General features: G+C 43.3%; 1 protein-coding gene across 4 annotated transcripts in view; it reads left to right on the top strand.

Moving 5' to 3' along the window:
* The window catches only part of Slc25a13 (solute carrier family 25 member 13), a 181,051-nt gene that overhangs the window by 21,067 nt on the left and 137,967 nt on the right, over positions 1–22,017 (top strand). For 3 of the 4 annotated variants that reach the window (XM_059257354.1, XM_059257355.1, XM_059257356.1), the window contains exons 2-3: positions 7,533–7,586; positions 18,224–18,366. In XM_059257354.1, coding sequence (XP_059113337.1) covers positions 7,533–7,586; positions 18,224–18,366 — 197 coding nt within the window. Of the gene's footprint in view, positions 1–7,532; positions 7,587–9,642; positions 9,745–18,223; positions 18,367–22,017 lie in introns of those variants that run through there. The other variant, XM_059257357.1, reaches the window with a different exon arrangement.

Below are 22,017 nucleotides of genomic sequence, written 5' to 3'. Positions count from 1 at the left end.
TGTATCCCATGTTAGCCTTGAACTCAGTGTAGCTGAAGGTGACCTTGAACTTCTGATCCTCATGCCTCTTCCCAGTGCTAAGGTTATACGTGTGGGCCACAATGCCCGGCTTGTGCAGTGCTGGGAGCAGACGCCAGGCTCTTGTGTATGATAGCCACGCAGTCTACCGAAGGAACTGTGCTCCCAGCCCTCCAAAATCATTTTCTGTAAACTGCTTTTCTCTTTAGCATATCATCTTTTGTTATCTAGGTCTGAGTTCAGGGCATTGGGCCCTGTTACCTTCCATTTGTATTTGGGAGCAGCGGGCGGTGTCCTGAAGTCTTGTTATCAGCTTGTTTTGTTTGGCAGTAGCTGATAATAATCCTTGCCAGCAGTAACAGCTGAAGATTTTGAGGATACATTTTCTTCATTCTAATTGGCTGTTAGGCAGGCCATATGAAAGGGAGAAGGTAGGGTTTCTTATCATTTGCTCACTTCCTAAGCACAGATTTCAAACGCAGAGATGTTAACTGACTGGCCCGAGGTCATTAGGCCTGGCTGGGTCTCCAGGTTTTCTCCCTGACTTCTGCTGTGGACTCCAGGCAATACTAGCAGCTCCTCGTCTCTATAAGGCAGGGACATGTAAATAGAAAGGTGTGTATTTTAGAAAATATTCAGAGTGTCTCTTGTCAGTTTTTCCTCCAGGGAACATTTACTGGAATGCAAGTTTCAGCTTAACGACGATGGGAGAATTGAAAGTGTGTTTAAAGCCTTTTTGGCGTAACAGAACCCACAGCTGAAACACCCCCATCGAGTGCGCTTACCCGTTACACTTGGCGTCTTAATACCAGATTTTTAATCTTGGTGGTTTAGAGTTGGTTAATGTTTGCCACAGCACAGTCACAAGTTACGGAGCTGTTCTGATGAACATCTGCAGCACTATGAAGTGACCTGCCTGTTCATTACCCTGTGGGCCCTCCGGTGCTTTGGAAGTGAATTGTTGAGTGATAGGAGCCTTTGAGAGCTGATTGCCCAGAAATGTTGTGGTTGGGAGAATGCTTAACTCGGCATTTTGTCTGTATACCGATTTATACCTCAGTCACTTCTTGTATAATTACAGCTCTTCACTTAGGAGAACCTAAGGAAATGTAACACATGGCTCAAGCGAGTGATTCTCGGTGACTTCAGTAAGAAATGATTTCTGTAAATTTGATGAGACACCCTCTTTCTTCCCTCAAGGCAATGGTAACTGTGGTTTTAGGGAATTCCAAACTTTCTTTTGCAATAACTGATTGTATCAGTCAAGGTTGACTTGCGGGGAACAGAATCCTCTCTGGCTGGTTTCAGCAGAGGGAGATTTATTACAGGCTATTAAATGGCTTATAGAATTTGTTGGGTAGGTGAAGAAACAGACTTGAGGTTGAGCTCTTAGGAATGACTTCCAGAGCCTCACAGCAGAGCAGGCCACCAAGGGAGCAGTGGCCTCCTGTGCAGTCAGGTTGTCTCCTGCCAAGTGAGGGGTGTTTTGGAGGACATGCTATGAACGATGTGGGAGGCCAGGACAGTGTCACAGGAAAACCAGTCACTCTGAACAGAGGTGTCTGCTAGCAGAAGCAGTAAGAGTGTGGTGGCCCGAGCCTCCTAGTCTTTTCCTTGCAAATCCTTCCACAGTTCTTCTGATTGACAGGCCCTGGGCCATATAGCTGCAAAGGATTCTGATAAATGTAATGTTCGCTATGTAGTTGGCAATACAGGAAGACGGAGAAAGGATGTGGGCTGCAGCTGCTGAATTGTTAGGCGATACCAAGAGCACTTTCCACTAGTGTTTAGGTCCTCTTACACTGGTTCTCCTGTTTCCTTTCTTGTTACCCCATGCTGGCTTTCACGCGTACACATGATGGCCTGCTTTTGATGAGTTACCTTTTCTGGTTTTTACCTATCAAAGATAAATAATCATTTCAGGTAATCTTTTGGATAAGCAATCCTGTGATTGTTTTGACTTTCAGAGATTTCTCATGTTGGGGAAGTGAGTTGGGAGATACTGTTGAACGAGAGCTGTACTGTGTGGGAAGGTTGAGGCTGGTGTCAAGCCAGTGGCTCTGCGCATCCACCCATTGTTATTTTCTGGATAGTTTAAAAAATATGCTATTTTTGTTATTTTTATAGTTTTTCTTTTTGAATTTTTTTGAGACAGCGTTTCTCTGTGTAGTCTTGGCTGTCCTGGAACTCTCTCTCTGTAGACCAGGCTGGCCTTGAACTCATAGAGATCCCTGCCTTTGCCTCCTGAGTGCTAGATTAAAGGCATGTGCTGCTACCACTACCACCCAGCTTATAGTTTTAAAGATAATTTAGATTTGTTATTTTTCTCATCACTCTCATTAAATACCTAGCTAAAGCAGCTTAAGGGAGGGAGAAATTACCTTAACTCAAGGTTCAAAGGAATCTAGCCCATCCTGGGGAAGGTCTGAGGTGGGGGGGGTGCTCTTGGCTGTCGAGGTGGGGGCTCGTCAGGATCAAACACCTGACAGGAAGAAGGCCCAGGCAATAAAGTTCTGCTCCCCCTGACACTTCCTCCAACTACACACCCCTTACCCGCAAATAGCTCCACCACTAACTGGGACCAAGTCTTCAAGCATGCAGCTTGTGGGAGAAATTTTGTATTCAAACAATAATATATGTGTTCCTGAGATTGTGAATTCAGGGGCCTAAAAAGTTCTTTTTGCTCTCGAATGCTTCTTTCATTTTTTTCAAAAATGCTTTAGTTGTGTGTATGTGTGTACATCTGCATGTGGGTATGTACATGTGGGTGCAAATGCCCAGGCTCAGTACTTCGAGAACCGCTGACCTGAAGGGAGCCACCAGTATAGATCTGATGTCTCACTCACCGAGGCTCTCAGTTATCACTCGAGGAGCCCCTTAAGGTCTTTGCAGAGGCTCGGGATCTGAGGAAGCCCCCAGGGAGGTCCAACCAGGTCTCACATCTTCAGAGCCTCCTGAGAGGAGTGACCCAATTTTATCTCCCTCCTTTTTCTTCCTCTGCCTCCTAACACAGGCTCTCCTCCATCTCAAGGTGGTCTCAGGCAAACTTGCTCGGTGATGAAAAGGGTCTTGAACTCCCCCTCATCTCCCGACTCTACCTCCCAAGGCTGGGATTGCCATACCCAGCTATGTTGGATTTTTTTATTTGTCCCTACTGCCATCTGTCACACCTACTAACTATTTTGAGAGCACAACTATGTGCCTCTGCAACTTGTGAAAGTAATGAGCCTGGTACTGTGGCTTGATTCCAGGGTAAGCAAGCTGACTTAAAAAAATACTCATGAGTAGGAATCTTCCCCCTGCCGTTGGCAACTCTGATGCCTGTTAGAATGAGAGAGTTTATTTGTTCTGAATGACACCTTTCTGGTTCTTCCTGTTATATTTTCGTTCCCTTTATGAAAAAGCTAGTTCCTAAAGTTGTGTTATTATATTACTATTTTCTTAAAATTTTTTAACCTAGTTTGGGTATGTTTTACGAATGCTATTGATGAGCTAGTCACATGGGTATAACTAGTATTTATCTTGTTAAAGTGTATTGTATATTTTGTGACTCTCAGATTTTACCGTTTCGAAGCATGGACTTGAAATTTCCATTCTAAGTTAATCCTAGTAGACCTTTCCCAGTGTATGGGAGCATCAGCCATGCAGCTCGTTGCTTCTGTTTCTCTTTAGTTTGGAACTGTTGTAACATGTGATCTGATTGAGTACAAAATTCTCTATTGTGCTGATTTAAATATCGAATGATATTTTATAGTCACTTGCAAAGAACCCCTTTCTTAGATTTGGAAACGCATTACATCATTTATGTAAAACATAGTACAATTTTTGTTGTAATGTTAGACTGTATTACACCAGTCTTTCAGTACAGATGATAAAGAATAAGATAATGATAAGTAATGATGACATCAAGTAATTAAATGAATCGTACTTTGCTTATACATATTTACACTTACATGTTATTATGTAAGAGGCACACACCAAATTGTGTGTGTGTACATAGGTGAGCCATCTGGAAACTATCTTAAGTTTGACAAGTCTTCTGAAGCCCAAGAATAAGCTAGGTTTAAAACCTCCAGGCTTTTCGATTATAACTAAAGCATGCATACTAATCAGCTGTCCTGTGTTGACTTAAAAAAAAAGACAGCTCCATTTCTCTGGCTGACTTTTCCCAGCACATATCTTCTTGGGTATTAGATTTGTCACCAGGGAGACTCATCTATCTCAGTGCACCTTCAGGTCATTGTAGGTCTCAGTGCGACTTTATGTGGTCGTCAGAGAGATTGCTCCTGCTTTGCAGTGGATGACATGGGGTGTGAGTAGAAGCCAAAATGGAAATTCCAAATAGCCACCGAGTGTTTGCTGAGTGGGCAGTAGATGGGGTGAGTACACATGAGGCCAGGAGGCTGGTGCTAAGTTTGAAGAAACGATCTCCTGGTTCCATGGTTCTTTATGCTTAAGAATGGTACAGATATCAATGGGTCTCAGTCTCAGGCAAATTCCTGCGTGAGATCGTTCACCACTTACCACACCTGTGGCTTTGGGTCTCTTTTCAAGAGTAGCTTTATGTAGGCTAGGAGAACAGAGGTGATAATTGACATTTGGTTGGGGCTTTGGTGAGTGTCTTCAAGAACCCTGACTTCCCTTTTTCTCTCCTACTTCTCCCTTCTAAATTATGAAGTAGGTTACTCGTTACTTAGACACGTGATCATGGTAGAATATAAAAGCTTTTGGATAAGTAATACAAAAGTGATAATAGCATTTATTGAGTGCTTTAAACTTAGGGCCTTGTTGGTACTTAGCACTTTCCTTGCAATTATCCACCACTTCTCATGGATAGACGAGGAAATGAGACCAGTCAGAGAACCCAGGCCAGCCAATGAGTTAAGAGGGCAGGCCTGCACTCTGTGGAAGGCCAGTCTGACATTTTCTTTTTCACTGTTTGTGATGAGTCTTTCTCTGTCCCACCAGCCAGCTCCCAAATAATGACATGGAGATTTCTTATGAATTTTAAAAGCTTGGCCTATAGCTTAGGCTTGTTTCTAGCTAGTTCTTATAAGTTAAATTAACCCATTTCTATTAATCTATGCCCTGCTACATGGCTCATGGCTGTTACCTCTCCTCCTGCATGTCCTACTGCCTCTGTGTCTGGCTGATGACTCTACCTTTCTTCTTCTCAGAGTCCTCTCTCTGCTCGAAAGTCCTGCCTATACCTCCCATCTAGCTATTGACAGTTCAGCTTTTTATTACACCAATCACAGCAACATCTTCACACAGTGTAGACATATCCCACAACTATGGTTGGTTTATCTGACAAAGCGTCATACTATGTAACCTGGCTTAGTCTCAAGCTCTAGATCCTTCTGGCGCAGTCTATGAAGTGAAGTTGTAGGTTTACAGGTATGTACCACCATGCGAGGACCTAGCCTTGCCAGGCAGACTGCATTTAGAGTGCTGATCTTCATCCTTGTGCTGTATATTTCCTATAAGCTGGGTTACAGTGAAGCTGCTTGTAATGTGGAGGATAGGAGACTTGAGACTGAGAAAACACAAACACAAGGGGGGAAATGGCTTTTCATCTGACTTAGGGAAAGGAAGTACACAACTTTTTTCTGAACCTTGATTTCCCCGTTTGGAAAATAGGGACAATAATGTGTCCTGACTTTCAGACTCTCCGTGAGGACCCAGCCGTGCTTTGTAAACTACGGGGTACATTCTTGGGGGCACGACTTCGAAGCATTGGCCCCTGGAGGGATTGTTTTCCTTTTTGTTCTCCTGTGCTGAGACCCTGGATGGGTTACAATGTGAAGAGTGCTTTTTCTCTCAAACAGGTCCAGTTCTGACTAGGAGCATTGCATGATTTATGTTTGGGGATCAGGAAATTACAGTGCCATGAGGCTTCAGGCCAGGGAGGTGTGTTCTGGCTAGCACTGCCCAGTATTGTTCATACAAAGTGTGTAGTATAGTGAACTAAGCAGACCTGCAAGCATGCATCCAGACAGAGCAAGCATAGTTCATTGTGTAGAAAATTTCTTTGCCTTTTAAAGGGAAAAACTTAGGCCAGCATACTACGCACAGTCCCCCTTCTCATGCCTAGTAAATATGGTATAGGATTTTTCACCATGGGGGGAGGAATGGCTCTGCTCTGGAAATGGAGGTAGAGGGGGCTTTGGTGATGCCTTTTCTAGGAGTGTTCATCCCAGTTCCACCTTTCCACTAACAGGGCCTCCTCTTCTAAAACCTGGAGGTCAGCAGCATCATTAATCATGGCTGGGTTGGTTAGTGGTCAGCAGCATCATTAATCATGGCTGGGTTGGTTAGCGGTCTTATTTTCCCTGTGTTATTGAACAGCAAAGGACACCAGCTAATTCTGGGTGTAAGACACTGATAGTGTCAGGTATTCAGCTGAAGTGGAAAGAGTATCAGTGTTAGCATGGTGACCATCCAGCTGCTTTCAGAGAGACTACCTCCCATTCTAGTGACTCGTTAGTAAATTTATTCCTGACAGTGTTGGGCCAAGGAGCTCTGGTAGTTCCATATGGAGAGACAGAAAAGCCATTGTCTAAAGATCTCAGAAGAGCCTTTGCAAACACACAGAAGGGATTTAGAACAATTTGCATAAATCTCCTCATGGATAGGGACATGGTTCCAGTGTTGGGGTGGTTCCAGGGGCCCCGCCTTGGTTGTATCATGGGGTGACACTCTGCTTGCTGAGAACTGCGTCTTATGACCACTGTTGCCAACAGGACTGGGTGATGGGACACTGAATAAGCCCACTGTTTGGTTCTGCATAAGGGTTCTTTTGTGTTGGCCTGGGGCAGTCATGTTCAAGTTTGTCTTGCTTTTTTCCCAGTGATGTTTTTGGACTTTGTGGCCTGGAGAATTAAGCACAACACCTATTCTGAGCTAATCTGTCAAATTTTACTGGTAGAAGGTAACCACGGTCCCTTGAGTTTCTAGAATGTGAAGAATAATAGTCACACCTTTGGAGACTTATGATTTATTAAGGCTGGGGAGAGGTGGAGAAGTTCTTTGGCCTGTCTAGGTCGGTGGGTGTACGTGCTGTTCATGGAGGAGCTGTGGGAAACAGTTCCCTTTGGGTCCTTAATATGATTTACAAGTTCACTGACTTTTAAGAAATGAGCTCCTATGCAGGATTGGCAGACAGGTTGTACTTAATATTTAAATATTCCTATGTGAGAAGGCATGAGTTACCCTTGGGTGTGGTTTAGAAATGCCAGGTGTTCACTAATCTGTTTCAACTTTTTTCCCCTTTTATACATTGAACACTAGATATTAAGGGCTTTCTGGTTTCTCATAGAGAATGTTATCATTTTAGAAGCCACATGGAGTCCACATTAAAATCTGGGGACTAGTTTACACACTGGAGCAATTTGGTACTTTATGTACAAAAATGAAATCTACTAATTTCTAACCCAAAGTTTATTTTCCCTCCTGCTAGCTTGATTTCTCAGCTTTGTTCTAATAACATAAACATTTTTTGTGTTTATTTATAGGTGGCTTTAACCAAGAGAGCAGATCCAGCTGAGCTTAGACCAATATTTTTGAAGGTCAGTATAAAGGAATCTATTTTGTTTCTTGTTTGGTTTGTGTTCTATAACTTTAGACGATTATTTCAAACAGCTCTTTATTTCATTGTTGAAAATTTAAAAACATTCCTCAACGTATCTTAGTATAGGATTCATGAAAGGGATCCTTTATAATTCTATTTAAAAAAAAATATGGAAACCATGTAGGTGAATTCTGGTGATGGAGATATGGCTTATATTTTAATTTCTTTCATGTCATACAGTTCAACTGAAAAAGTACTTGGAGGGCTGAGTCATGAGACTCATTACCTATTGAGGGCTGGATCTCTGAAGGTCCATAGCAATGCCTTTTTTCCTAGGAAGTTTTAGGTTCTGTGTCAGCATCCTGATAATTCTCCATTGTGCCGAGAGGATCGTCCTCCCTCCCCAGGGTAGAGGAAGCCCATTGTTTTGTTTTGATCATTGCCATGATCAGTGTATTGACACTGGATAGTCGTAGACACTGGGGTGCCCCAGATACCCTAAGAACTTAGTTCCTGCACTCCCCCCAACTATGGTTCTGGACAATGAATGGTCAGTACACCAAAAGTCTTCCTTGGGTCTCAAATCTTTTTTTTGTTGCTCAACATAGTCAAAAAAGAAGATGCCTGTTTTGTAAAGACACTAAAAACAAACTATGAGGGCCTTCTCTAAACACTGAAGGATAACACGTGCAAATCAAAGTGTGCCAGATGTGTGGAGGGAACACCATGACTTCAGAGGTCCATTTTAGGTAATGGTTAGAGAATGGTTGGGATGTTGGTACTGGCCTTGCAACATACCTTACTAAGACATTTCAGTTCATATTGAAGGCTGTTTTTGGAGAAAGTGCTAGCCAAGGTTTTATCTGGATGCAAAGAGGCATCAAAGCAAAAATCAGAAACTTGATGTGCACTGACTATGATACAGAAAAGTGTTGATTACATGGGCCTCACTTTCTTTATGAAAAAATGTGTTCATATTTTTTTTAAACAAGGAGGACTTGAATTGTGGCTTAGTCTAAGAATGCTTGCCTACCATGCATGAGGCCCCAGCTATAACCCTCAGTGCTGAGGAATGGAGAAGCAATAAGGAACTGGAGCACGGACAGGATATTTGAGGTTAAGAATTGCTATTTAGCTGGGCAGTGGTGGCACACGCCTTTAATACCAGTGCTCAGGAGGCAGAGGCAGGCGGATCTCTGAGTTTGAGAACCTCGTCTACAAAGCACATTCTAGGACACCCAGTTCTATATAATAGAGACTCTCTCTCAAAAACCAACAGAAGTGCAGTCTTTTTGAGATGAGATTGAAGCATCTATAGAGGACAGTGTGATAGTAGAGACTGCTTTAAAATCTCATTTTTGGTGGGAGGCAGAGATGGGTGGTATTGTGAAAAAAACTTGAAATTAGGAAATGGAATATTAGCCTTATTGCACTATTATTTCTTTACTTTGTATGTTTGAATGCTTTCATAATGAAAATTAGAAAAAAATATATTCAATAAATTAACTGGTATGCACTGCCAAGCACCTGACATGCTTAGATTGACTCAGTAAATGCTTGAAATTAAATGATGCAAATACAGGGAGAATGGGCTGAAGAGATAGCTCAGTGGTTAAGGTTGGGTGTGCTTCCTGCCCTTTCAGAGCACCCAGGTTCAGTTCCCAGAACCCATACCAGGCAGCTCAAAACTGCCTGTAACTAGTTCCAGGCCACCTGGCATTCTCTGGAAATTGAGGGCCCTTGCATGAATGTGGCGCACATAAACTCACATAGGCACACAGACATGTACACAAAAAATAATAATTAAAGCAAATGCGGGAAACACAAAGACCCCAAAAGAAAAATGAAATGTAAACATTTTTAGAGGAAGAAAGAAGGTTGAGTTTGTAAGGATGTTTGGTATTTATACACATCTTGTACACACCCCCACACCAACACTTGCTCTCTCTTTTCCCCCACCCCTTTAAATTTGTTTCTAGCTGAGAAGGGCCAGTATAGAATGTTGTCAGGAAGAAGAGGGTCCCCGGTGATGGAATTTTTGATATTCATGTCTTCTTCCTTAAGTTAATGCCCAGGGACTGGAGCATTGGCTCCACTTGGCCCAGGGAAATCCAAGGGAGTGTCGGAGCTCCGTGCAAGTCCCTGAACAGCCACGGGTGACGTTTCTATGTAGATGGACCTCACAGCTGGGGTTAGAATCCTTGGCACTAGATAGGAGACTACGTGACTTTTGAGTGAGGGTTTTTTATGGTTTAGAGTCTGAGATGATGTGGGGGAGGAGGTGGATCCATGAAGAAAACCGAATCAGCAGTTTGGAGAAGGGATTTTGGATCTGGCACAGGGTCTTGGTGACCTCACCAGGCCTGGATAGTGTGGGACCAACACAAATCCACCTTGGCTCAGCATGCGGAGGAGCTCTTGTTTACTGTCTGGTGTAGATGGTGGTTGCGGTAAAGGGATCAAAGGAAAAAGAGGTGCCGTGGGGGCTGCCAGGCTGGACCTGTAGCGATGAGCAGTCAGCATCCTGCAAGCCCGTTTACTGTGTTGTTCTCCTTTCATGAGTTTTTCTGACTTGATTTTCTCTCTAATAAGAGCTCTGTGGGAAATGTCTCCGCCGTCTCTCTGCCGAACTAGGCAGAAGGAAGGATTCTGCTGTAGTAGGGAGGGATGGAAAGGCACCTCATCTGAGCCTTGGATATTAGGTGTCTGGGCTGTGGGGGAGTTGGCAGCCCTGGAAATGAGAGAGAGCCATGGAGCTGAGCAGGTAGGGAAAGAAAGCTGACTCCAGAGGACTGAGGTGGACACCCTTCTGGCTTTTTACTGTATGTTTTTGAGAAGAGTGAAACTCTATCTCATCCACCCACCCTGTATCTCATCCACCCACCCTGCTTTGAGGTTGTCTATTAGATGTTGGACGCCTGGTAAGGATACGTAAATCATGATTCCTATCCTTAAATATTTCACTGTGTGTAGATAAGAAAACAGCCAACATATGGTTGATAAGTATGACACAGCATTAATTTGTAGGGAGATTATGTGAGACCAATTACATCTTTCTATGGAGGGTCATCAAAAGTGTAGAAAGAGGGTTTGAACTGGACTTGAAAAAGAATAGGTGTTTGGCCGGGCGGTGGTGGCGCATGCCTTTAATCCCAGCACTTGGGAGGCAGAGGCAGGCGGATCTCTGTGAGTTCGAGGCCAGCCTGGGCTACCAAGTGAGTTCCAGGAAAGGCACAAAGCTACACAGAGAAACCCTGTCTCGAAAAACAAAAAAAACAAAAAACAAAAAACAAAACAAAAAAAAAAAGAATAGGTGTTTATCAGATAGACAAGGGTGTGGAATTTGTTCTAGACAGAAAGTAGCATGAACAACCATATGTTTATTGATCCAGTTTGGGGCAATGGTTAGAGAATGGTTGGAATATTGATACTTGGTTTGTAACAAGCTGGGGTAAAACACTCACTTTGCAGGCTGGTCTTGGGGAAAGTGGTAGCCAAGGTTTTATCTGCATGTGGAAAATGAACTCCGGGACGGTCAGTTTTGGGTTTAATCTCAATGCCGTGAAGACTTTCTACGTAGCGTGTTTGCTGTAGCTTCATGTTAATTGAAAGAGACTTGTGATTGAAATCAAGTGCTATGACGTTCTCAGTGGGGTGAGCAAAAGAGGAACACACCAACGACGGTCTCACAGAAGCTCAGATTTAGTGCAGGCTTACAGGCACGAGCAGGTAAAGAGACTGAGTAAGCAGACTCCAAGTGTTCAGTTGTGTGGAGCGGAGATGCTGCGGGGAGAGCATGGGGAGGTGGAGAAGAGGACGGCGTGGAGGCCTGGAGATAGATGATTTGGGAGAGAACTTCTCCGGGTTGAACTTGTTTACTCTGCACTTTTTGAATTTTTGTTTTTGAGCTTCGACTGTCAGGGAGCATTACAGGGTGTGGGAGGCGGAAGCGTTGCGGGTGGGTTTCACAGCAAGCCTGCAATGAGAGTGAACAGGTGGAAGGCATTGGAAGTTTTCTGAGTAGTTCAAGCACCGCGAGGGTGGGCTTGAGGATGGGCTAGTTCGGTGGCTGTGAGGTGGCCGACCTTGAGAATGATCCTTTTGGAAATCCCTGATGAAGGTCTTGGTTGCAGGAGCAGTGGGCAGTGAGCTAGCTAGTCAGGGATGCTTTGAAGGAATATTTGATGAAACTGATTGCCTGTTTGTTTGTTTGTTTGTTTGGAGGCAGGGTCTCTGTACATTGCCTTGGCTGTCCTGGGACTCAGTCTGTAGACCAGGCTAACCTTGAACTTACAAGGCTAAGTAAGTGCCTCCTAAGTGTTGGGATTAAAGGCATGGGCCACCACGCGCAGCCTGTGTCATCCTTTAGAGTGGAGGGGGCTGGCTATATGAATGTCCTCATTGCAAAGACACCATTCACAGAACAGGGGGAGCTCCAGAGTGTGGAAAGGAGGAGAGGTGTCATCTGCAGAAATAGGAGTCTAGAGTGATTACATTTCTGATATTTCCAATGATACATAAAGAAAACTGACTTTGGATCTCAGCATAGACACAGCTCTCTCTCTCTCTCTCTCTCTTCCTCTCTTCCTCTCTCTCTCTCTCTCTCTCTCTCTCTCTCTCTCTCTCTCTCTCTCTCTCTTCCTCTCTCTCTCTCTCTCTCTCTCTCTCTCTCTCTCTCTCTCTCTCTCTCTCTCTCTCTCCTCCATTTCTCTCTCTTTCAGTTATTTTCATTAACAGGAGAGAAAAAAATACTACCTTGTATAGTCCCCCCCCCCAAAAAAAAACATAACACAAATGCCTTTAAGTCTAGCCGCTTCTCTGTAAGCTTTGAAACTGTGCTATTCCTAACTATGGATGTTGCGTGGTACTTCATCTGGTCATTCTCTATAACGTCTGTTCAGTTGCCATCTCTCATTCGCTATCACAGCAACGCTGTAATGAATAGGGCTTGCCCCACTCACCCTGTTTTAGGATGCTGCGTGTGAACTCTGCCTCATGCCTTCTAAGTAAGCAGGCTACCATTTGTGCTCTCTTGTCTTTGCATTTTGAGTTGGAATGTAGCAGTATATAGTCCCACATTTTATGTTAGCAATTTAGACTATTATTAAAATGAAAAGCTTTAGGATGCTTGAATTTTAACTTTTTATTGTGACAATTTCAAATTAGAAATTAGAAATAGAATTATAAAGCGAATACCTGCATGATTAGCCCTTAATTTAAATGAATATTTGTCATATTAGTACACTTTCACACATACTTTACTAACTTATTTCTTTGTTTGGCGTTCATTATAATTCACCTGGGGTGCTGTAATATACATCCTCAGTTAATACACATAGTTTCCTTCTACATTGTGGACCCAATTAAAAAAGAAAACAGTGATTCCTGGTAACAGACAACATCGAACACCAGTATTCATATGGTCTGTTTTGTTTTATTCCATCCTTAGAAGCGGGGATCAAGGTACAGACTGGCAGGTGACAGGACCTGGTGTGCACAGGTAATCTCTGGCTGAGCGAAGGTCAAAGAGAATTTGCCTTTCAGCCCCAGGATGTGAGTGGCAGACACACGATGAGGGTTCTGACCCAGGTCATCACTCACAGGCTTTTATTAAATAGCTAGTGGGGAGCAGGCCAGATAGGACTCCTGTCCTTGTGGAGCGGGCACTACAGGGACGGGTTCCTTTCAGAGTCCTTTTGCTACTCTCCTCGTTCAGTGTGGTGTTAACAGAAATACAAAATCACTTAAAGAATTACAAAAGCCTTCCTGAGCATGTATTTCATCATCTTGAAACCTCCCTCAAAAACCTGGAAGAGAGGGAAGCTTCAGGCCACTTAGACATATTCCCAGAGAGATATGAATGGTATTCTAGACATGAGGCAGCTGTAAGAAAGAGTCTCTTCCTCTGACAGTGACCCCTGTTCCTTGCCTCAAGGACAACCAGGCCGTCTTTGCCAGAACCCCTGGTACATGCTTTTTACCATGGTTGACCTATGTCCGTGAGTCCAAGAAACAACCTTTGACTTATTTACTTGAACCCCAAAGTGACACATCCCTGCTTTGGTGGATGAGCTTGTTTTAAACTTCATAAAACTATATTTTGTATCCAAATTAACATGCCATCCTATTTAAGAGATGATCTCTTTGTCACCTCTAAACAAACGAGGCCAATAAAAATACCTTGGTGAGAATGTGGACTATTGAGGTCTGAGTCTGGTGCACAGATAATAAGCAACGTCTCCATGGTTATTTACAGCGTGAGTGTGCCTGTGGCACCAGCACCCAGAGTTCCTTGCTCCCTGTGCTGGCCACTCCCCACAGCCCAAAGGCAGCTGGTTGACTTCTCCTGTGGCATCTTAGTTCTGTTCATGATCTCATTCCAGGATAAGGGGTAGCCATGCAGTCTGGGTTCTCTCTGTCTCTGTTACTTCTTCCACAGCTGGGGGTGGAGCCACAGGCCTCAGACATCACAGGTTAATGCTCTTCCACCGAGCTCTACTCCCAACCCTGCTTTATGTAGATACATCTGTGTTGTCTCGGGTGGGTGGAGTTAGTTTATTCTCTTTACTATGTTGTATTTTATTGTGCGACTAACTATATGACAGTCAATTATGTTTCCAGCTGTTTGGTGACATCTGGGCCTTTTTTTTTTTATATATATATCATTTTTGACATAAATCAGGTTGCTGTGACTACCTCAACTTTTTGGTGTTATAACTCATCCATTTTGTTGGAGATTTCCCTATGATTGAAATTGCTGTCTATGGTATGTGTGTTAGGCACAGTTACAGAAGACATTGCCCAGCAGTTTTCTAAAATGGTTGGTCAGTTTATTTATTTTTAGATATATCTACTTAAGAAAAAGATTTATTCATTCTTATGTGCATTGGCGTTTTGCCTGCATCTATGTCTGTGAGGGTGCCAGATTCCCCAAACTGGAGTCACAGACAGTTGTGAGCTGCCATGTGGGTTCTGGAACTTGAACCTGGCTCCTCTGGAAGAGCGGCCAGTGCTCTTAACGACTGGGCCACCTCTCCAGTACCATCAGTTTATTCTTACACAACTAGTGTGTGGGAGTTTTCTCCATTTTTGCCAACCTTCATTACCCTTCATTATCTTGTGAGTGAGTAGTGTAGTTCACTGCAGTTTGATTGTGCATTTTCAGTGAAAAATGTTTTTAGGGTCCACAGCTTGACAATGAATGACAAGGTCATTTGGGGGAAAATTCAAAGGCTAATCATCAGGCCAAGAAAAGCTCCGGGGGAAAAGTAATACGCCGTTCTGAGCCTCTCATTCATTCGAAAAGTATTTCTTAAACACATTCCACTGTCAGGCAGCAGTCTGGGAGTTTGAGGGAACAATGAGAACACAGCCCCAAAGCCCTGTCTCGACAGAGCCCTTCCCGCAGTTGGAGCAAGAGTCACTGCTATCTTGTGAGGACAGACAGGTCGACAAGAAAGGGTGGGCTTGGACTATCTCCCACTGATCGGAACTGCCAGGCCATCCTGCATTCTTGGTGTTGCGCCTGGCAATTCCACGGTGCACGCTGGCCCCAGGAAGCTATTCCAGCCTGTCAGAATTGAAGCTGCAGCCGGGGTCTGCTTCTCCGTGTTTCCTCTGGTGACCATATGATAATTTAGTAGTGAAAAACCTGCATCCTAGAGAGTGGGGAGGGGAGGGACTTGGTTTGTGGGTCTGGAGCAACCAACAGATTGAGCGGCAAAAGCTGCATTTGGGATGGATATCCTCATGTCAGACCACACGCAGAAACAAAGCTCTGATATGCTGAAACCCAAAGGTAAATACAGATCTGCTCAAAAGCCAGGAGAGAAAGAAACTGTGTTGGTATTTGGTCTTGAGATGAGAAAGGACTAGCTTTTTAAGGTCAGAAAAGTAACAGAGGGATTTGCAAAGGGGGGAAAAGAGCCCTGTAGACTCAATTACATAAAAATGTCAACCTGGAAAAGTATTTGAAACAAATGTGACCCTGCAAGGGGCCGAGAGCGTGTTCCCGCACCGTTGGTGGCAGTATGGATTGGTACAATCGTTTCCGGAGACCAGAGCGATAATAAGTGCCAGCCGCCTGAAAGTTCCCGTCCTTTAACTCAGCAATTTCTTTTCCCATGGACTCTAGTTTTTGAAAATAGTCAGGAATTTGTACGAATGTTATATAAAAGAATAGCTATCTTAGGTTTTCTTACAAAATAACCCAAACTGGAAATAATCTAAATGTGGGCCAGCAGGAGAAAAGTTAAGTTGTGTTTTGAAGTAAATTAATCACTGTCCTAGAGAAACCTTGGTATAACCACACTGCAGGATTGCTGTCATTAGCAGTGACATACGCCTTCTGTTTCAAGCTTGTTTGTCCTCATTTAGGAAAAAAAATCACAATCAGTTCTTTCTTCTGTAGATTCCCACTCCCCCCAAAGTGAAGTGAATGTCGCCGACGGATGGTGGCGTCCCTTGCTGTCTCTTTTTGTACTGTACTTAGAAAATAGTATTCTACCGCTTCCCATGGCCTTCCCTAGGCAGTGGCCAGGACTGGGTAGCTGCTGGTGGAAGAAAGTCCTTGTTATATCCTTGATTTGGTGCTGTACCAGCAGCAGATGTCACTCAGTGAAGCAGAGCATTAAAGAAAAGAATTAAAAAATAATAATAATTTATTTAATTTTATGTGCATTGGTGTGAAGGTGTCAGGTCCCCTGGAACTGGAGTTATAGACAGGTGTGAGCTGCCATGTGGGTGCTAGGAATTGAACCGGGGTCCTCCAGAAGAACAGCCAGTGCTTTTAACTGTTGAGCTGTCTCTCCAGCCCCAAGAAAAGAATTTTTAAAATAGCCAAAACACGCACGCCTTTAATCCCAGCACTCGGGAGGCAGAGCCAGGTGGATCTCTGTGAGTTCGAGGCCAGCCTGGGCTACCAAGTGAGTTCCAGGAGAGGTGCAAAGCTACACAGAGAAACTCTGTCTCGAAAAACCAAAGGGGAAAAAAAAAATAGCTAAAACAGGGACCCGTGAAGTGTCTCAGTGGGTAAAGGTGGTTGCCACTAACCCTGGTAACCTGACCTCCACCCCCAGGACCCACATGGTGGAAAGGAGACATCCGCAAGTCGCCCTCTGGTCTTCGCATGGGTGCCATGGCATGTGCATATACATATGTGCATACATACATACATAAATGTAATAAAACAGCCAAACCAAAAATGTGCTTATTATGTTGTGGGCATTGTTCATAATGTATTTCATTATTATCTCATTTGTTTCACACGTCAGCCAAATGGAGTGTGTAATATCATTATACCCATTTTGCAGAGGAAGCCTCAGAGCCCAGGAAACTTACTTAGCTGTCAAGACTTTCAGATGGTAGCAGGCGCAGCCCCACATGCAGGACTACAAAGTCTGCTATTGCACCTCTTTACATTGTGCCCCTCCTTACCCTGGCTGCTGGTGGGGTTCCAATCACCTAGTAAGCCCTGTTCTCAGGTATCTTGTCTTCCTCTTCCTTTGCTCTTTTATCTTGGGAATCGGAAGATCTGCTTCTGCCCCACAAGGATGCCATATCCTCATGTTTATTCTCAGCATTTCCCAAAACATGGGTGTCCCCAGGAACGAGACACAGCCAAGTCCTCCTTGCCTAAGCTGGACCGAGTCCTAGAAGAACACCATGGAGGAGAATCCGGTGCCAGCAAGTCCCTGTGTAATGTTGAGTAAGACGACATTAAGGAGGGCAGCAGTTTAAACCTGCGTCCAGTGTCACGGAAGATGCTGTGTGGCTCCAGGGTAGTGTTTCAGTTCAGTTTGTGATCTTTTCTCAGACTGTGGGCCTCCCTGAGTTCTGTTGGAAGATGAACCTGGGACTGTTAGAATTTGAGTGAGTTATCTAGGTAGGACTCAGGAATTGGGAAAACCCCAAGCCATCTGGGACTCCATGAAGAGGGTGTCAGGAGAAACTTCTATAAAGTGCTTATGCGAGCAAAATAAAGAAAATATATCTGACCGGCTAAAGTAGAAAGGCAGGCTTGGAAGTCCCTCGTTAGAAGTTTGATGGCTCCAGGCTGGCTAAACTTCCGTTTTGTTTCGGTGTTGGCACTGAGGTGGGGCTTGGTTTCCTTACATAGGGATGCAAGGTGTAGGAGCTGCCTTTCACAACAGCCTCCCTGAAAGAGTATTTAATACTTCACAACTGATCCCACTTTAGAAAGGACATGTCATTAAGCGCACATGCCTGGAACCCTGGCCCTTGGGAGATTAAGATAGGGAGATCTTGGGTTTGAGGCTACCTGGGCTTCATAGCGAGACCCTGTAGGGCATTATTTCATGTTTGCTAGTAGCTTTCCCTTTCCCCAAGTCGTGACAATTTAAATTGTTATCATACATTGCCAGATGTCCTCTCATGCAGGGGTGGGATGGGGGACACTGTGTGAGCTACTGATCAGCATAAAATTTGACTGTTTAAAATCTTTCTTTGAAGTGGTGGATCATAACTGCCTTTTGAAGATGGTATTAACCTATGTGATTTTATCTTTTGAATGTTTGTGGCCTTTTCAGTATTGAGCGCATGACTATATACTTTTAAGAATCAGATATATTGGTAATGTTTCTTTCCCCTTACCCTCCTTTTTTTTTTTTTAAACAGTATGCGAGCATTGAAAAAAACGGTGAATTTTTTATGTCTCCCAATGACTTTGTCACTCGGTATTTGAATATTTTTGGAGAAAGCCAGCCCAACCCAAAGACTGTGGAACTTTTAAGTGGTGTGGTGGATCAAACCAAAGATGGGTATGTGTACTTCTAATTATCTTCCTAAGTCTTCTCTTCAAGCCAGCTTTCTTTTGCTTAATAATAAAGAACTCACTAAATTTATGCATCCTATCTAGCTCCAAAAATATTTTTCTATCTATTAATCCATTATTTTAGAAATGTTATTCTTAATATTCCTTCAAGAATCATTTCAGAGTTGGTGATTGCATGTTTGGAAGATGTGTTTCTAGCTGCATGGGACTGTTGTAGCTGATGAGGTGGTGTGAACATACATGAGTGTATGTTTTATATTTCAAGGTTGCTATAAAATTATGAACTTCAACATGACTCTATGGACATAACTTCTATCATCTTTCCCTTTCTCCAAATTGTCTTTAAAATTTCATATCTGGTTAAATGGTATAGAAATGGGAGACAGAAAAATCTGCTGAATTCAAGTCTCAGGGAAACAAGGCTTTGCCTGGCAGAGTAGAGACTCCATTGTGTAGTGCTGAGCAGGCACTCGGCAGGATGCCCTCTGTTTGCCTTGTCCCCACTACCTTGTGTTTCCTCTGTGTCTTCTCTGGAATTGGTATATCTTGGCCTATTTGATGGAGGAAACTTGGGACTGGTGTAATTAAATATATTGAGATGGAAAAGTTACTTTGTGTTATCTGGGTGGACCGAAATTCACTCACAAGTGTCTCTGAAGATGGGGGCAGAGGGAGATTTGACACAGGGACCCGGTGTCATATGACTGCAGAGGCTGGTCTGAGTCCTGCATCCTTCACCAGGAGTGCCTGCAGCCACCCACACCTGCGTGAATCTAGGATGGAGTTGCTAGAGTTTCTGGAGAGAGGTCCTGTCTGGCCTTGCTGACACCTTCGTTTATGACTTCTGGGTTGTCGAACTGTAATAGAATATATCACTGCTGTGTTCAGTCTTCCAATTTGTTGTAAAATTTGTTTTATTTATTTTTAATTGACAAATATTTATCATAGACAGCATGTTTTGAAGTACACACTCATTGCAGAATGGACCAATCTTCCTAGTTAACATATTTATCACACTATGTGCTTGTTTTGTTTTTGTGTTCAGAACATTTCAAACTCCCTTAGCAATTTTCAAGTATACATGTGTTTTTATTAAATGTAGCCCCACAGTGTCCAAGACTGTCTTTTGAAAATATTTGGTTCTCTGAACATAAGTCCCCTTAATACTTCCTCCTTCATGCCTGCCCGGTGTGATCACCATTCTACTCTCGGTTTTCATGGATTCTGATGTTTTAAGATTCTGCTTACAGGTGAGAATGTGTGCCCTTTGTTTTCCATGCCTGGCTTATTTCACTTGATATTATATCTTCCAGGTTCATCCACATTGCCACATGTGACAGAGTTCCTTTTTCAAGGTTGAGTACTATTCCATTAGGTGTTTATAGTGCATTCTTAATTCACTCATCCATTGATAGATGCTTGAGTTGACGTCCTCATCTTGCCTGTTTTGACTCCTGTTGTAGTGAGCAAGGGAGGACAGGCATTTCTTTAATCCATTGACCTTTTCCTGTGTTGTAATCGACTGTAGCAGTTCTTTTCTGTGGGGAATTAGAAAGCCAGTAGTTGTAAAGAATTTTTGTTGGTCAATGACCAGTTTTATCTATGAAAAACATCCCTTTCTTCTCCCAGTGATACCTTTTGGCTGACCCAGCGATCGCTAAGCAGTGACTCCTGTTAGCAACTGCCTCCGTCTAACCTGGGATTGGACTCGCCAGCAGAGTTAAATGCTTGTGGTCAGCATGGCCTTCTCATTTTTTTTTTTTTTTACTGGAGCTGAGGACCAAACCCAGGGCCTATGAGCTTGCTAGGCAAGCACTCTACCACTGAGCTAAGTCCTCAACCCAGGCCTTCTCATCTTACTTAACATCTCCGGCTTGCTGAAGCTCACTTGTTTCTAAGCTAGAGATTCATGAGTTGCTGACTTGGTCAGCTTTGGGTGCTAGGAGCATCTCCCCGGTGCTCTGTCTAGCAGCGAGTGGTGGATCTGTTTGATACTCATGGTGTGTGGAAAGAACATGTGTTCGCCATCTCAGAGATCCTCTTTTCTTGTTTTGACATGATTTTGTTTTATAGTTGACGCTGCCCTCAAACTCAGCAATCGTCTTGCCTCAGACTCCCACACGCTGAGACGACAGGAGTGTGTCATCAGACCCTGCCGATGTATTTCCCATCTTTCCTTCTTGAAGCGTGACCGGTGGGCTGGCCTGGTGCTGGTGGTCCGGGTCTGGGCCAAGTGTTTTCAGATTTTTGGTTTCTTATTCAAGAAATTTAAACAAAAGCTCTCACAGAGATTGCAAAGTAGTGAAGAAACTTTATTTAAAGCAAAGCAGTAAAAATAATCAGAATAACCGGATGGCGGTGGCACATGCCTTTAATCCCAGCTAGAGAAAGCAGGTGGATCTCTGTGAGTTTGAGGCTAGCCTGGTCTACAGAGCAAGTTTCAGGACAGCCAGGAATGTTATACAGAGAAACCTTGTCTCGGACAACCAAAAAAAAAAAAAAAAAAAAAAAAAAAGATCAGAATATACTTCAAGAGAGCAGCAGTCCTCAAGAATGTAGATCCTCAAGAGCCCTGATTATTGTTTGAGACTTCTTTTTATGGGGTTCAATAGGAGAAGGAGCTGAGCTATTAAGGGGTGTTAGTGAGTGTGGCTTTCTGTTTTAATTGATGGATTATATCATATTTTTCTACTTCACATGTCCTCTTCTCATAATACATCTGATTTTAATCATATGCATGTCCAATCATGCATAGGCATAAGATGGTAAATAGGGGATTCGAAAAGTTCACTTGAGGATAGAGTACTGCCTTTCTGCTTATGCTCCCAAAACCAGTCTAGAGTGGATCAAACTTACATTCTTTTATGTGGATACATTGGGAATATATCTGAATAGAAACTAAGGTTGGTTGTGTCTCAGGGAGAAGAAACTTACTCCCTTATCCTGAGAGGTGTATGGCCACCATGATGCAGGTAGGACTCCAAGGTTGTTAAGTGCATTTGTTAGATGAGGGGTGTGTGTGCACAGTAAACAAAGGAGAAGGAACTATCTGCCATGTCCACTATTAGAAGAGGAGGCTGTTAATAATTCAAATTAAGTAGAGGCCCTGAGTAACTAAACTGCTCCCTATGCTTCCTTGCCTCAGGTTGGTTTGTTTTGTTTTGGCTTTTGAGTCAGAGTTTTGCTAGCCCAGTTTGGCTGATATTTTTTACGTAGTTCAGCCTAGACCTTCTAATGATGGACTTAGTCAATGTGCAGAGTTAATCTGAGAAATACAAGCAAATACATGTGAACTGATATGAAAAGAATTCTCTGCACTATCCCCATGGGCTCTAATTCCGTCCTCAGAATCTTTAAAAATAGATTTTTAGATATAGTTTTATGTGTATGAGTGTTCTATATATATCACATTCATGCTTGGTCATGGTGCCAAGAAGTCAGAAGCAGGCAACAGTTCTTGTGAATGTGATAGGAATTGAATGGTAGACCTCTACAAGAGTGTTGTTGATTGTTTACTCTTTTATTCTTTTGGGGACATGCCACCCAGCTCCCAGATAAATCACATACAGAGGCTTATTCTTACTTATAAATGCCCAGCATTAGCTTGGCTTGTTTTTTGCCAATTTTTCTTAACTTA

The sequence above is a fragment of the Peromyscus eremicus genome, chromosome 3 (assembly GCF_949786415.1).
Source record: "Peromyscus eremicus chromosome 3, PerEre_H2_v1, whole genome shotgun sequence".
NCBI lineage: Eukaryota > Metazoa > Chordata > Mammalia > Rodentia > Cricetidae > Peromyscus > Peromyscus eremicus.
This window is presented reverse-complemented; position numbering and strand designations above follow the sequence as displayed.